Source organism: Thunnus albacares, chromosome 7, assembly GCF_914725855.1.
Source record: "Thunnus albacares chromosome 7, fThuAlb1.1, whole genome shotgun sequence".
NCBI lineage: Eukaryota > Metazoa > Chordata > Actinopteri > Scombriformes > Scombridae > Thunnus > Thunnus albacares.
The window spans coordinates 29,006,488-29,022,119 of record NC_058112.1 but is presented as its reverse complement, the minus strand read 5'-3'; the positions used below and the strand labels follow the sequence as shown (position 1 = coordinate 29,022,119).

Genomic DNA, 15,632 nt, shown 5'->3' with positions numbered 1-15,632 from the left:
ACACACATATTATGTACATACACACTCACTGGCCAATTCCTTAGGTACACCTGTGCAATCTAATACAACAGCTCTGCCATAATCTCTTCTTCTATGAATCTACATTTTCAGTTTTTGTTGACATTGTTAGAAAGGTGATTCATTCTACTTTATGTTTATTATTGAGGTTGTAGTGGGTGGTTCTTCATGGAGAACTCAGTGTGATGTGATCACTGTACCTGGAATAAAGCTTTTCCTTTTCCAGGGAATTCTTGGGTAATGTCTTCTTTCCATGCAAGGAAGGCTTCTTCTTCAATGATCTCCATGTCGTAGAAGTTGACAAAGTAGCGCAGCAGCATGCCTTAGTGGGCAGAATTTAAGAAATATACTTGTTACTTAGGTCAATAACAGCAGATCTAACTTCCTGGTCTAGCTCTAGTAGTCTGTCTTGAGTCTTAGGGGGTGGTGGAGGAGGTGGGGGTGTTGGGACTGTACCTTTAGGGAACCCACTGGCGTTGCAGTGCACCTGCAGGGCGTAGAGGGCGCTGACCTGCAGCTCGGTATGGTCATGCAGGAACTTCTGCATGACGGGCTTGAAGGCCAGCAGCAGCTGTTTCTCCTGCTCCAGCTGCTCTTTGGAGGGGGCCGCCAGCTGATCGTCGCCCTCCACCATGCACAGCTCCTGAGCGATGTACTGGAGGAAACTGGGAAAAAAAAGACCGGAGGACAGTGGTGAACAAAAGGGCCTTTCCATGCCAAGACCAAAGTCTGAAGTATTTCTGATACATCCAGTTGCACTTCCTTGTATTTACATCACTAGTATGAGGTATTCACACTGAACACCACCATAATTTCAGCCTCCTTTATGCTTACTATGTTGTCTCTCTCAAACCTGGGAGTTAATTTAGAACAGGTTTTAATGGTGAAATGTTTTTAGTATCCTGCAAACTAAGCCAAGAGGTGTTCAGATAATAGTTTCAACCTTCTTAGAACTAATAAAGTGATTTAAGACATTTAATTTGAAATAAAAAGGTGGATACTAAACGTTCCATGCATTACATGAACGTCTAATATACATTTTAAAGAACTCTTCGATATGTTTACCTGGTCATGAGGATGTTGACAAAGCCTTTATCGGTGTGAAGTTTGGGAGAGATGTTGTCTTTAATCCACTTGTAGATGGACTGTGGAGAGGGGTCTGCCTTTATCTGCTTCAGCAGCTCCTTCTCTAGCTTCAGCAGTGGGAACAGGAAGCTCAGGCCCTTCCCCTCCAGGATCTCCAGCATGCGGTCCTTGTTCTGATCAATTTCTACAAATCGAGAAGAAGTCAGTTATTCACAGCAGGGGTCCCCCGAGAGTAACAACTGTTTGGTCAGTGAGAAAAGTTTGTTGAGATTTTATCAGTTGGATTTTGAGGATTTGTGACCGACAGGTAAGGGAGAGGTGGATGTTGGGAGAGGAAGGGATTTACCTGGTAGCATCTTCTGCATGTTGACCTTGCTCTGCTGGAAGAGGTCGGTGAGCCACTCCCGGTCCTTCAGCTTGGCCGTCTGTTGCAGGCAGAGCAGGAAGAGGGGAAAGTGGGTTCCGTTCTCCAGGGGGTGAGCCAGCTCCGCCACGCTCACCAGCTCTGCGATGATGGCCCGTGCCGCGAACTGGGCCAGGTAGGACTTCACCAGGGGCACGTCCAACTCGATCTTAGGGCACTGGTCCAGGACATTGAGGAAAGCCTGCAGGGAGTGGGAGGAAACGCCGGAGCGTGAATGATGATGCAGCGACTTTCTAGGCTCATCGGTGACAAATATGTTCTTGTTAACCACTGAGCCACCGTGATAACCACGATATAACACCGTTCGCACCTGCATGAAGTTCTCTCCAGTGATGAGGCCCTCAGTGCGAAGCATGTGGATCAGAGTGCTGGCGTGCTCCTTGTCCTCATCGGGACGGTCCAGGGAACACACGATGATCTTACTCAGCATCTCTGGCAGGAAATGCTTGGGAGCCTTCATCTCTCGCACGCCGCCCACAGCCTCGGTCAGGTTCTTACTGTTAAAGTACTCAGTCATAACCGCCTCCTGAAGCCAAAATAAGATGTGGCGAAATTGATTATCCAGCATAAAACATGAACTCTTTGTGCTAGCGTCTATTCTGTGTACATGTGCCAAACGGGTTCCTGCTTTCAGTCTCATGTCTAGTCAGCAGGATCATCAGAGTACAGTGAGCTGAAAGTAAGCGAGTGTATCAACATGTGACGAATTCAAACAAGCTAACTGGGCGAGCTACAAAATAAAGCAGCGTAATTAGACATGCTTATGAGTGGCGAGCTTTGCAATATGGTTAACAATGCTACTTTCAGATAAGTGTAAATGACAAGCACTTAATTGGAAAAGCCAACGACAATAATGAACTACAATTTGCAAAGATGAGTCAGCTTTTATTCCCTGATGATCTGACTCATTTTCTGGTTTTACCGACTGCTGCTGTCTGTATCGAGTACACTGAGGTAATCTTTATTTATCCATTGGGGATCATACTGTGCCAAACCATATCTGTGTTACAGTCAGGGCTGCCTGATGACTTCAACAATTATTCGAGTATCAGTATACTTGGCCTATAATGTCTATTTGTTGCAGCTTTAGTTATATTGTTTTACCAACCGTCATCTTAAGCAGTTCTTCCTTGGCAGGAGGTGGTTTCTTATTTGTCTTCTGAGGTTTCTCTTGGATAGGCGGAGGGTTTGTCTTCAGGCCAAGCTGTGGAGGCTGAAGCCAAAAGTTCTTGATTACTACACAGATAAAACTCAACCGACAAACTGACATTTGAATGCTTTTTCTTTCATGTGCTAGTTTCATAAAACCATTGTACTTTCTCTCAAAACTTCAGTCCTGTTTTATGCATTTCAAACTATCAGATGAAGTGTGAGGTCTTACCTGTCCCAGAGGAGGGGTTTGAGTGCGTGGGGGCTGTGCGCTGGGAGGCATCATGGTGGGGATCTGGGGCTGGAGCTTGGGTACCTGGTTCTTGTTGAGGAGGAATGACTGAGCAGGCCTGAGGCTGATCTGCTGGACCACAAAGTGTCATGACCAGAGACCAGTCAGTAGGTTTTGTCACGTGTCTTTTCTAAAAAATCCAGTATCTACGCATTAGTTTGAGTCATGCCCTCATATCTCATAATCGCAGTCAGCGGACCGGCTACCAGTTTGAGCGAGACAGAACGAGCGGGAGCGGAGGGAGGACAGAAAGATGGAGGAGATCAAAGAACGAGTGACAGTCATGAGAAAAGACTGGTAGCGAGTTTTCCCCTCAGAATAACGCGTCTTTTTATAATCACTGGGCATGAAAAGTGAACAGCAGCAGGTAGGACTGCACTGTTCAGGCCATAACTACATATTCATACACTAAACTACAACGTTATGCCCGTATCGTGCAGCCCCGCTTTAAGTAGTAATGAATACCTCATCTGCATTGAGCTGTCCTTTCTTGCTGAATCGTGGAGGCATGTCCTTGGACTGGACCTGCTGCTGGGCCATGTGGTTCTGGTTCTGGTTGAGGAAATGCTGGTTCTGAACCTGTCCGGAGACACATGGGCGTAGAGGATGATGAGATGCAGGCAGAAAGGATGAAACAGAGATGTGACCTGAGGATTTGGAGAAAAGCATTAATCTCCACTGTTAACTAGATTACCTGGTTGGACTTGACAAAAGACTTGGGCCCCATGTCGAACTGTGACTGTGGCGGAGGGGCGATGTGGCCTCCGTGGCCGTTGAAGAGCGGGTTGGTGCGATGGCGTCCCATAGTGGGCGAGTACCTATCCTGAATAACCCCCGGGCCAGTTCCAATCCCACTGCCTGGGAAAGCACGACACATAGAGGAGGTTAGTGACAGACAAACAGAGGGTGAATGTGTTTTTCCTCAAGGTCAAGATTTTAAACATAAAGAGCTTTTTTTTAACGCTGGTAAGAATAAAAATGCGAGTCCCGTTTCAAACCCTGAAAACATGAGATGTGGCTAAATAGGTCAAGACACAGAGGAAACCCGTACCTGGCATCTGTCCAAACATGTCTGCCAATCCCCCGAGAGTCTCTCTGTCCAGTTTCATTCTGTTGGGCATGAAGGGGCTTTCCAAGAAGAAGTCCATTCTCATCCCCTGAGACATGGGTGCTGGGATGAAAACACCCAAATCCTACGAGGACATGCGGACAAGAGCTGTCATTAAAATGTCGAACGACATGATTCATACAATTCTAACCCAGAATTTAATCTTATTATGGGTCTAAATTTGAATCTTCGACATTAACTCAGGCTTTTAAGACCTCCGTACTGGACCACATGATTGCAATCAAACCAGAAAATTGATAACATCCTGTGCATACTAGATTGTCCTGCTCACACACACACTCCTCACTAAAAAGGATGTTTGTACTCTTGTGAGAGAAGGTAATAATGTCACATGTTTATTTAGCAAGCCCGTTAACACATGAATGCCTCAGCCCAGCCTTCTGACGTTACTCGGACAATATCATTGTCGATCCAAAAAAAAAAAAAAAACCCCGTGGGCGATCTAAACAGCAAGCGCGATCGTTTGACCGGACTCACTTTCACTGCGTCCTGACGGATCTGGTTAATCGTCTTCGGTCCGTTGTCGATGAAAGCCTTGCGGGGGACCCAGTTGTTTTCTCGCAGTTCCACTGTGTCTTGCAGCAGGAAGCGGATCCTAGCGGGCAAGTCCTTGTTGTTCATTAAGGATCGCATACGGCCAAAGTACTGATCCATTAAAGACTGGGGAGAGAAGAGAGAGAAGAGAAGAGAAAGAGAGGAAGCTGAATATCTTGTAAAGCTCTGAATATAGCACACTTATCGGCAGGTTGTGTTTACTGCCACAGAAAAAGGAATAAATCTTTGGGTTATTAGCACGATGTCGCCTCTCTTGTGTCTCTTATCAGACTTGCTAACGCTACCGGCGGCTCTGTGAGAGGCACAGACTGAGGCTACAGTTATCAGTGTTCTGATATTTATACTTGGTGGCATTTCTTTTCTGTGAAGCTAATGACACAGCTGACCCAGACGAGGCCACAACAGCATTGAGAAAAAAGACACTAACCAGCCAAGAATTCTCCGTGTTTGGTTGGTGTTTATGACCCTGATCGTTTTATATACAAATTCTAAGTGCTTTGCTAAAGCTTTCCTTCTGAATACAACTACACATGCAGAGTCTTCTTCAAGAATCGTCCCTGCGTATTGTGTTGTGTTTTGTTCCAAAGACCCTCCGGCATCACTACCTCAAAGCAACACGCAGCCTCTCCAGATGGCTGCGGTTTAAGCGGGAAAAATCAAAGCTCGGAGCCGTTACCTTTGCTTTCTCATGGTCGAGTCTCGGCCCCACTGTTCTCATTATCTGACAGAGGCACTCCAGATCCTCCCCCATATCCTTGAGCTGGACTCTCTTCTTCTTTTCCAGAAGCTTCGGGAAAGATTAAAAAAAGAGAGAAGGAAGGCAAGAGGGTCATACAAGGTACAGTATGTGCTGTTGAAGGACGACACAGTGATGGTTCTGTTTTACAAACGAGAAAGAGAGACGTCTACAGAAAAACAACGACACGAGTGGATTTCAACTAAGCGAGTCTGCACGTACTGTTTTGATGCACTTATGAAGGATAGATTCGTGGATGAGGTCGAGTTTGCCAAGTTCCCCGATGAATTTAATGTTGCCAAGCATCTTGATCTTGGCGATGGCACGCTGCTCCTCCTCCTCAGAAGTAAGAGGGTTGTCATGTTTGTCATAGACTGGAGTGAAAGAGGAGAAAGAGCTGGTTAGCAGTGGTTAGGCGGCGGCGGTGGTGAAATGAGTTTAAAAGAGATACACAAAAGACATGAGCTTACTTTCAACATTTCTGGTGCGGTTTTCAAATTCATCTTGAAGCTTGGAAATCAGCAGTCTTCTGAAGGTCTAAGAACGATGAAAAAACAACTATTAGTTAGATGAAGCTTAACAAGAAATGTCAGAGTGAAGTGTTTCTTTAGAAGTATAAATAACAAAGAAACTATTTGCCTTTTATGTTCCAGTTAAAAGGAGGTGTTAACAACCACAAAACTATTATTAAAAAAAATCCACGTTCGCTATTATCAAGAGAAGAGCGGTGCCGACGGCTTCATTACAGCCCGCTCAGCAGTAAACAAAAAAGGAACTAGCGATATATAAAAAAGGAGAAAAAAAAAATACTTAACAAGTGTATTGAACTGTCCAGCAGAATGTGAAGAGCCATACTTACTGTGCTCTGCTTTTGGGATGTTTGGATCTCAGATGAAGGGCCATCAAAGTTTGGTGCGTCCTCTGCCAAGCGCAGACATAGCTGAGCATAGAGCGAGCTATACTTCGGCTCTTCTAGGGCTTTGTCTACAATCTGAACCACAGAGAAAGAGAGAAGGAGGGGGGAGAGAAGGAAGAAAGCAGAGAGGGACCACTCAGGTCATTAAAACATGTAGTGTATAGGTATGAGTCACCGGGAGCTGGCTGCCAAGAATGGATGAATAAATTTTCCATTTAGCAGAGTACTAAAGAAAAAAAAGAAAAGCACACACTTACCAGCAAGATGATTCCTTTAAGGACGAGTTTTGAATCTACGCCCACGTTCAGGAGCTCAAGGCATAGCTTGTCAAACTTCTCAGGCGTGAGTTTGTTGAGTATGCTGAGAGAATAAACAAAACAAAACAAAAAAAAAAAAAAAAAAAGAGGGGAAGGGAGGGGCAGGAAGTCAGCATGATTGTGCGAGATCAAGGAGGATGGCATGACGCTGTGTTATCAGCTAGGTTCTTCCATTTATACAGTTACAATACAGCAACATGTCAAGAGTTTCTTAGGATCATTTCATTCCATCATTTTATAATAATATTACAGTTGTCACAGATGTCTTCATTCTGAGCTGGTTCCAAGCTTAAGTGTTCATTTCAAACTAATGTTCAGTCAAACCTGCTTAACTGATAAATGAATGATTGTTTTATAAAGCTTTGAGTTGTAGTCTTTCAAAAGTTGTCCATCAGCTAAATCAGTCATCCTTCGCACTTCTGAAGAAAGCTGCACTATCACTTGTTTGTTGTGAGTCGGTGCGACAGAGCTATTAATTATCATTATTGTCTCGTTATCCACATTAGCTCCTTCGTTCTTGTCTGGCTTTGCCCTTATTAAGTGTAAAGCATCCTGTCAGTCGATGAGTTAATGTTAAATACACTGATTTTCTGATCATTAATTTCAAAATATATATTAGCGAGAAGAGAAATTCTGCCCTAGATGAGGAGCGGAGAAATCCAGAGGTTGCAGCTCGGTATAGATCATAATGGTTTATTTTATAACTCACGAATAACAAGTATAAATAAATGGAAAAACAGCACACATTTGCTCTAAATCTGACTTAATTACTGTACATACAAACGTGTGCAGTTGTTTGTTTGTCCAAACTGAGACTACACAGCTCAACGTCTACTTCCTGTGGCGGCCACCAGTTAGCCTACATTCCTGAGGGAAACACTGTCATCTCTTCATCTTTTGTACTTGTAAACATCACCTGACACAGAGGGGGAACAGAGGCTTAAGTGCTCTTAGCGAAGCACATGCCATCTTAATGACTGCAGAAATTCAGCAATTCAACACTCCGTCCCACTCTGACCTGATTACACTCACAAAATTACCTGCACATGAAGGATTGGATATCAATAAACTGTCTACTGCTCTGTACTGTAGTTTAAAGAAGACTGGGTCAAAAAAAAAAAAAAACAACACCACCAACTTAAAAGGCCAAGAGAGACCAGAACTGTTGCACACTAACTCCAGGTAAGACTGGATGAAAGGTCTAAAGCGTGAGAGGTAACAAAAAAAGGTGTTTTGTACCCTGAGGATGGATAATTAACTCTTCAAATATGCACACAGGCTTGGACCTTACCCCCTCACTTTCCTGAAGATTGCATCGTGTCGCTCTTTTTCGTTGCTGGAGTTGACATCTCGTCTAGTGCTTCGTGAAGGAACCCATCTCTGAACGCTTTGCCCTGGGGTTTTCCCCAGGAACTCGCTGTAGACGCACAGACAGAGAGATTGAGTGTGATGCGACGGTATCTGATGGCATTGTGGCTGTTACAGAAACATACATGAATACCTTTGTAATCTAGTTATTGTCCTGACAAGACCAAATTTCTTACAACACTTACAACAACACACTCTAAACACTGCGCTACCAGGCCTACTACTACTTTACTTTTCAACCCACAAGCTGTAACAAATCTATTTTTTAAGAGTGAGCACTGCAGCACCGATGTTAGAGCTGTAAACACCTTCATTCTTTTTTTACCCTTTGTTGTAAACTGCCTGCTTGATAAACATAAGTTGGCTATCTGCAGTTGTCTGACAGGTTACAGGACTTCTGGGTATTCAAATTAAAGTTTCCTGTAATTTATAATCAACAGAGTTTAGTCTAGTCCGCCTTCTCTGTATGGAGGTAATTATTTACAATAGTCACTGCTTCCATGAGGCTAATACATAAATCACTACGTGTTATGTATACTCTAAAACAAACAAAAAACACTGGATGACATACCTGTTGCCGACAGTCTTGGGATAGTGCTGAGGTGCACCCCTACCACCTCCTCCCCCCGAAGAAGCACTGCAGGAGCAAACACAAGGAGGAGGAACCCGTTAAGTACATGCAAACGATGCAGAAGATGTATCTTTACAAGGACTATACTGGATATATACTCGCCAGTTTAAACTGTATATGGAATTGGCTTGTCATTCCTGCTTTTTCTCGTCTATTGATTTTTTTGTTTTTACAATTACTCAACATTATTACAGATGTTTCCTCTTCAATACAGCTTACCTACAAGTATGAAAATGGTATTTATGGCTGCTGTCCATTTATAGTTCAGATCAGCACACATACAGAGCAGATTTCCTTCACTAAACTTGTATAACATACAACATGTTACATCTCATTTTATTACATGTAAAACATTTATTCCCTTTATTCATCAGGTCATGTGAAAACGTCACATTTCCACACAGTCAAATCAAACGTGTGCATCCTGGTCATAGATCGGTAATAAAATCCTGATGCACAACGGAGTGTCTGTTCTGCTGTTGACAGATCTTTGAGCTGAAGAGTTATCACACTGAGTGGCAGTAGAGGAGGTTGTACCATCGCCTGGTTTAAAAGGTAATCTAGATGACTTCACTACCAGTACTGAGAGCATCAGAACAACAAATGGAAATGGGTCACGCCACACTGCATTCACTCTGCCCTGTATTTCCATCATCCTTCTCTGTTTCCATTGGTTAGTTTTATAGTTGGGTAATTTTGAGACAAAACTGTTTTTTAAAGTTGTTTTTTTTTTTGCTTACAATGCTTTTGCCCTGTGTTTCTGTGTACAATGACGCAGCTTGAGAAGAAAAAAAAAAAGAAAAAAGTGCAGTGACTTGACTGAAAATGGGATTAGACTCTGGGGCTCCTTGACTGATGATTCAAATTGAAAGAGACACTGAGGAACAAGAGCCCTTGCTTACAAATGAGCTGAATTTACACTCTAAAAACAAACCCCAAAAAATGCACAATAAGAAACTAATCTCTAAGAATACAATCCGATCTGTCGTAACCGGTCATTTCTCTGCAAATCAATAGAGTTTAAAAAAAAAGAGTGGAAACTGAATAGCTTGGTCTGGCTAACAGCTACATGAATAAACACTGCATGATGTGTTTTCAAGTGACTGTCACTATCAGTCGTAAGAAAGCCAGACAGTGCGGCTTCAGGAATGACAATGTGTACACTGATAAGGAGCAACACCAAAAGCAGTACATCTAAGAGGTGATAGCGTGCTCACCATTCATTTAACTGAGTAGGACACAGCTGAAGCTAATCTTCATGTAGCCTTGAGTTTGGACAATGCTGTATAGATATAACCAAGGTCGCTCTTTTCACGCTGCGATGTTACAAATAACTGAAGTCTCGGTTTTGACATTTGAGAAATGAATTCAAGGGAAGAGAGGAATCTTGTTGACAGTGACTGTATACTGTCAAATGGGTGTGTGCCGCCACCACCACAACTACACAACCAACGGGAAAGAAATTCTCCCAAGGCTCATTACATCCACCCAACCCCCCCTTTTTAAAAGGCTGCACAAAGAGAAGTGTCTGACAGCCATTTTGAGCCTTCCCGCATCCTGCTTTGTTCTAAAGACCGGAAGTTCCTGCCCAAAATGCTAGCAGAGGGCTAACCATGATTTGAGGGTGGATGGGGGGTGGGCGGGTATTGTTGGTATGTTGGCATTTCCTGCTCAAGCTTACCTGAAACGAGAAGCACCCCCTTCTGCAATCACACTCTCCACTTTGGCGGCTTGACAATGAAGAATACTCAAAAGAATAAGAATAATAGGAGGGGATGGGGAAAACGGCGCTGGGGAAGAGAAAAAGGGAATGTCATTAGTAACAGAGTGGGGTGGGGGGGGGTGACAAGACATATTCATAGGCATACATCATTAGCTGTAACGGCATAAATCAGACATTAAACAGGACATTATGAGTTATCCTTCACTATCTTCAGACAACGTCAGACACCCAATTTAGCTTGATAAACAGTCTCTGATATAGGCCATTTAAGATAAGATATCGAGGCAAACTATAAACACGACAGGTTACACACTGCGAATGGTTTAGCTGCTTGTTGTTATCATCTTATTCGGCACGATGAAAACATATGCCGAAACGTAGAAATCTCTGCTCTGCTATAACAAAGCAGAGGTGCGTCAGCTAACCGGCTAACGTTAACCAATTTAGCTGACTAGGATGCTAAAATCCATAGGTTAGCTTGCTAGCTACGTCACGACATCGGTTAAGATGTTAATCACATCTGAGTACAATATGTTTTGCACTGTTTACAAAGAAGGTTAAATCGGTTGTGCATAAATGTTTGTAGTAACATAGGAATACAGCTACTACTTCATCCGAGATGTTTGCTTTGCTGTTGGTTTTGATATTCTGATCGAAAACAGGGCTAAGCTAGCCTGCAAAGTTAACGTTACACCGTTAAGCAGGGGAACGGGGCAGGGCAGCGTGGTTAGCCGCTAACGTTTCCAGTCGGCAGTGCTTGCATCGCCATCCCATCATGACTGAGGCTTAACTAAGGGTTTCAGGCCAGTTTAGAAGTGATTTTGAACCGAGTCATATCTGATGAAAACATCTGTCACGTACGCTGACATTCAAACGATGCCATCAGTTATTTTCCTGTAAATACTGGTTATACAGTAGCTAGGCGACGACGCCATTTTCTACTTGAATGTAAATCAGCTGAGCCATCGGTATGCTAGGCTAACTGCCGGCTCTTGAGCTAATATGCTATAGTTAGCTTAAGCAAGCTGATGTTAGACGTTGGTATTTTAGCTCGCTAGCTAGCAGAAGCCATTTTGGATAAACCGGTGCAGGTTTTGTCGGGGAGAAAAAATCTTACCTTTACCAAAGCAACTTCAGTTTTATATTGTTGTGTGACTACCAAAGAAGAAATAAGACAGTTGTAAGAGAAGAGCGGGGTTTTTTTCTCCGACGGATAGCAGGAGATCTAAAAGCAGAAAGATGACCGCACAAACACACACATCAATCCCCTGCTTGCTGCCTGGCTTGTTTAGCTGGTAGAGAGCTCAAAAGCTTGCTGACTTACGGGGGCAGAAAAGTCACCAATTTGCATTGGTCACTTCTTTTGTTGCCATGTCATTTCTGACCAATCAGAAAGAAGAGTTAGCTTTTAAGGCGTTTCCTTTACCACATATCATCCAATGGGAGGCGTCCTTAAACAAAAAGGGACCGCTTCCTTTAGTTGATTGACATATAATTTAACATCTGCAGTGCAGGAAAAAGATATTGGTGATCTGCTTATATTAATGGAGATAAAGGCGTTTAATTAACACTAATTATATGCTCAATTATACAATTATTACAATCTGTTAAAATAGACACATTCATAAGAAGTAGGTGTGAACAAACAAACCTATATATAATATGGGCTGAAATTCTTTTAGGAAAAAAAGTTACTACATCTTTGATTTTGACAATTCATTTTCGGGATACAGGCTCCTTACTGGGTGTTTTTCCGACATTATTTATTTTCATTTGGCCATATGGCTCTGAGACATTTCACTTCACTTCCGTGTGGATAATATGTGGCCTTTGGTGGCTCCAAACATTTTAAAATATGCTTTTAAATATTTATTTTGATATGTATGTAAACAGTCAGTTAAAGGACTGCTCTCATGTTAAACAGATGTTAAATGATGCTAATGTTAAAAAATAAAATAATGTTATTACTGATAATACTGATTCTATACTGTTAGAATGATAAATCCAATGCATTTTTCAGGATTTCTTCATAAAGTTTAGGTTGACAATGACCAAAATAACAGCGAATATGATTTCAGTCAGTATGATTCAAAGAGTGATTCCCATTTTTCAGATTATGCATGTATTTCCATTAATTTTGACATGGAACTTTAAAGTACTTCATATGTTATATGATATGCCATAAAGACAAAAATTCCAATACAAAACTAAGCGTTGTGCTTAATTTAATGTGTATATTGATTCCTTGTATCCCCTTTTCCCCAGAATCTCATAGAAAGTGTAAGTATTGTGAAAGAAGACAAGCAGATCATTCACTGGTATATATGAAAGTTATAGAGTAAAAAATTGAAACAACCTGAATACCATATACTGTATATCCAGAAGGACTTAAACCAAAGTTTCCCTATTTTTAAAAAACGTTTTATGTTTAATTCCAAGGAGTCAATAGGTTGTTATAAATCATGTGCAGAAAAGAATTAAATATATTTTTTCAGGGTTCTGGTTACCAGAACTTTTAAGTGAGACACATTATTTTGCATTTTATACAGTTTTGAAAAATCAAAGTTCATACTCAACTTCCTCACAATAGTGAGCACATGACCTCTGATCACTTTATTGGTCATCAGGAGGCTCGAACTCATGACCTTCTGTTCACAATACAGCCTCATCCACCCTGCAGTCTCTTTGTTGATGTTGCTGCTGAAGAAAATATACTGTCCACACCCAATCACAGTCTGGAGGAGCTCTAACTGACTTCATATTTACTTCATCCACAACTGCCAGGAGCTGCATCTGTCCAGGCCAAGGGCAAACTGCAGCACATCACTCAGTCTACTGAGAAAGGCATGGGTCATGACCTCCTCTTCTCCATGCAGCCAGGAAAATAATTGGAGACCTCCGTCACCTCCAACGCCCAAAAACTCCCCCTGGCACTTCGAGTTAATCAACCCTCCACTTCTCCTCCTTTTTTGCAGCACTGTTGCCAAGAAAACATGAGTTTCCACACACAAAAAAAAGCAAGAAGCAAGAAATAAACTGGTTTTGGGGAATTATCTGAACTCAGCACTCTATATTTAATCTGTAAAACATAATGTGTTATTTAGTTTGGATATTTAAAGATACTTTTCAGCCTTGTCTTTAGAATTGGCAGATACAAAATATAAAGATATGAGGATATGAAAGAAAGTTGACTGAAGTACAAATATTAAAACATTACTCCCAGGTTTCAAACTAATGCTAATACAGCTAATCAGTGAAATCAGCCTATGGTGCTCTGTAAATTAAATGTCTGTATTTACAAACCGCTGATCTATTGCCGTGTTTCCTTTGCTCACTTAGAGCCACATGTACTGTAAACACTATATAAAAAAAAGACTAAATAAAAAATTAGATTTATTAAAATGACAGACATGAGGCACATGGTTACTAAAAGTAACACTGTGTGATGCATAATTGTGTAGGAATATGAAGAAGTATAGATAAAGTGATGAAACAGAGCACTATTTGTTTTACTTGGTAACATAGCCATTGTTTGAAAGAAATAAAAAACTCAATTGAATTTAAACATGGTTCATTAAATTTTCCACTAGAGGGCAGAATGATCCCTCCACTTGAAATAGAAGACATCAAAAGGGTTCATGGACTTCTGCTGCACTGTAGATCTATCTTCCATGAGGATGCACTCTCCATCTGGATCTCTCAGAAATCCTATTACCTTCCCCTATCATAACGACTGACTTCAAACCTCACAGACAAAACAAAACACCTGTATGCTGTACCCTTGACAACGCTATCATGTTCTCTCTTCTCTCTCTCTCTCCTTATTGTTCTCCACTCTTCCATGAGGAAAACTTTCATCTTGCAGGTTCGCGGTATCTCTTATTGCTTTATGATGATAAAGATCATTGACCCAATTAGCTGCCTTTATTAAATACCAATCCACTGGCCCTCATTTAAACCACCAAACAACCTTCACACTATACTCAGCCCCTCCTTTTGTGTTTTTAAAGTAAGTGATTAGAGATTTAATTAGCTGAGGACCTTGCTTCCATATACTGATATTTGTGAAGAGTTCAGAGATAGAAGCCTCAGCTGTGCGATAACTTACAAAAAAGGATGTAGGCTAACAAATGTTGGGCTGTAGTTCTCTTAGTCAAAGTACTTGAAATGAGCTAAATCTTAAAACACCATTTGGGCCATTTGCATGTCAAAATTAATCCTCATTCATTATCTTTTTTCAGCAGTGTATCTAATAACACACATTTAACTATTCAAATTGTGTAATGGTCAATCTCAGGCCATTTTATTTCATTTTTACAAGGTTTCTAAATGAAAAATACTTCATATGAGTAACAGGACTGAAAGTAACAGGACTGAATTTTTAGTATAGCATTAGCAAATATATGAAATGTAGCCACATGGCATCAATGCTAATAGCATGAGAACACTTCACCCGAGCACCTTCAAGTGGTTTACCAAAACTATCTTTAAAAAACATAAAACATAAAAACATCTAAGAAAGAATTTAGGTAACAGGACTGAACCTTGAGCTTGACATTCTCAGTCATACTTACAATCTACTGATCATGTGACCCGTAGAATGTCCCAAATTTTTAGAGGGGGGGGTGTGTCAGGGTAACAGGACTGAGAACCTGGTGACACGACTAAAATGTGTATTTTAACTAACATACTATGAATTTTCTAGTAGGAAAATGTATTTCATGTCTAAATGGGAAATAGAGTGACACAATAAAGAAGATTTCTGAAGGATTCTAATTATTATATTTCATGGTGAAGTGTAGTGTTAGAGATTGGGGATGGGCAAAAATCCTATTTTTTGTTCTAGGTAGTTTTTATTAAGGTTTTACATGATGTATCTTCAAATTAAAATTAGGACAAAGTGCGGGACACTTTGCTTGATAACATAATGTATTATACAGATACTTTTCATGCATATTCATGCATTTAATGTCCTGGGGAGGGAAAAGGCACAAATTCGGCGGAATGGCCCATTTATGTGTGAAAAATGAAGTACATCCGCAGTACCGCTTTCAGGCTGTTTTCATAAAGACCTTCATCCACACTAAGATGACTGAACAACAGGAAAACCTTCAAGCTCAACAGGAAAATGGTTAAATGGCAATCTCCTCCTTGCTGTCCTCTTTCATTTGGCAAACAACAAAATTGTGCATCACAGCCCAACATCTGGTAAGAAGTGGGAGTCTCAGTGTGTTATAAACCTTTCTGTCCCCTTCTGCTCTCCATTATCACTTACTGTTTTTTAATAC

At 41.4% G+C, this 15,632-nt stretch overlaps 1 protein-coding gene and 1 non-coding gene across 2 annotated transcripts in view; both read right to left on the bottom strand.

Moving 5' to 3' along the window:
• Positions 1-15,632, bottom strand: part of eif4g2b (eukaryotic translation initiation factor 4, gamma 2b) — a 31,007-nt gene that overhangs the window by 1,636 nt on the left and 13,739 nt on the right. The window contains exons 2-21 of the mRNA XM_044356519.1: positions 11,462-11,475; positions 10,303-10,411; positions 8,562-8,627; positions 7,914-8,039; positions 6,563-6,665; positions 6,249-6,380; positions 5,860-5,926; positions 5,612-5,763; positions 5,330-5,440; positions 4,576-4,758; positions 4,021-4,162; positions 3,664-3,827; positions 3,435-3,548; positions 2,910-3,038; positions 2,637-2,741; positions 1,839-2,054; positions 1,451-1,709; positions 1,084-1,288; positions 475-683; positions 219-340 (exon numbers count right to left, since the gene is read on the bottom strand). Of these exons, the coding sequence (XP_044212454.1) occupies positions 219-340; positions 475-683; positions 1,084-1,288; positions 1,451-1,709; positions 1,839-2,054; positions 2,637-2,741; positions 2,910-3,038; positions 3,435-3,548; positions 3,664-3,827; positions 4,021-4,162; positions 4,576-4,758; positions 5,330-5,440; positions 5,612-5,763; positions 5,860-5,926; positions 6,249-6,380; positions 6,563-6,665; positions 7,914-8,039; positions 8,562-8,627; positions 10,303-10,411; positions 11,462-11,475 (2,728 nt within the window). The remainder of the gene's footprint in view (positions 1-218; positions 341-474; positions 684-1,083; positions 1,289-1,450; positions 1,710-1,838; positions 2,055-2,636; positions 2,742-2,909; positions 3,039-3,434; positions 3,549-3,663; positions 3,828-4,020; positions 4,163-4,575; positions 4,759-5,329; positions 5,441-5,611; positions 5,764-5,859; positions 5,927-6,248; positions 6,381-6,562; positions 6,666-7,913; positions 8,040-8,561; positions 8,628-10,302; positions 10,412-11,461; positions 11,476-15,632) is intronic.
• LOC122986582 lies at positions 3,135-3,317 on the bottom strand. Its single transcript, XR_006404341.1, has one exon. It is a non-coding gene; the product is annotated as a small nucleolar RNA SNORD97 (small nucleolar RNA).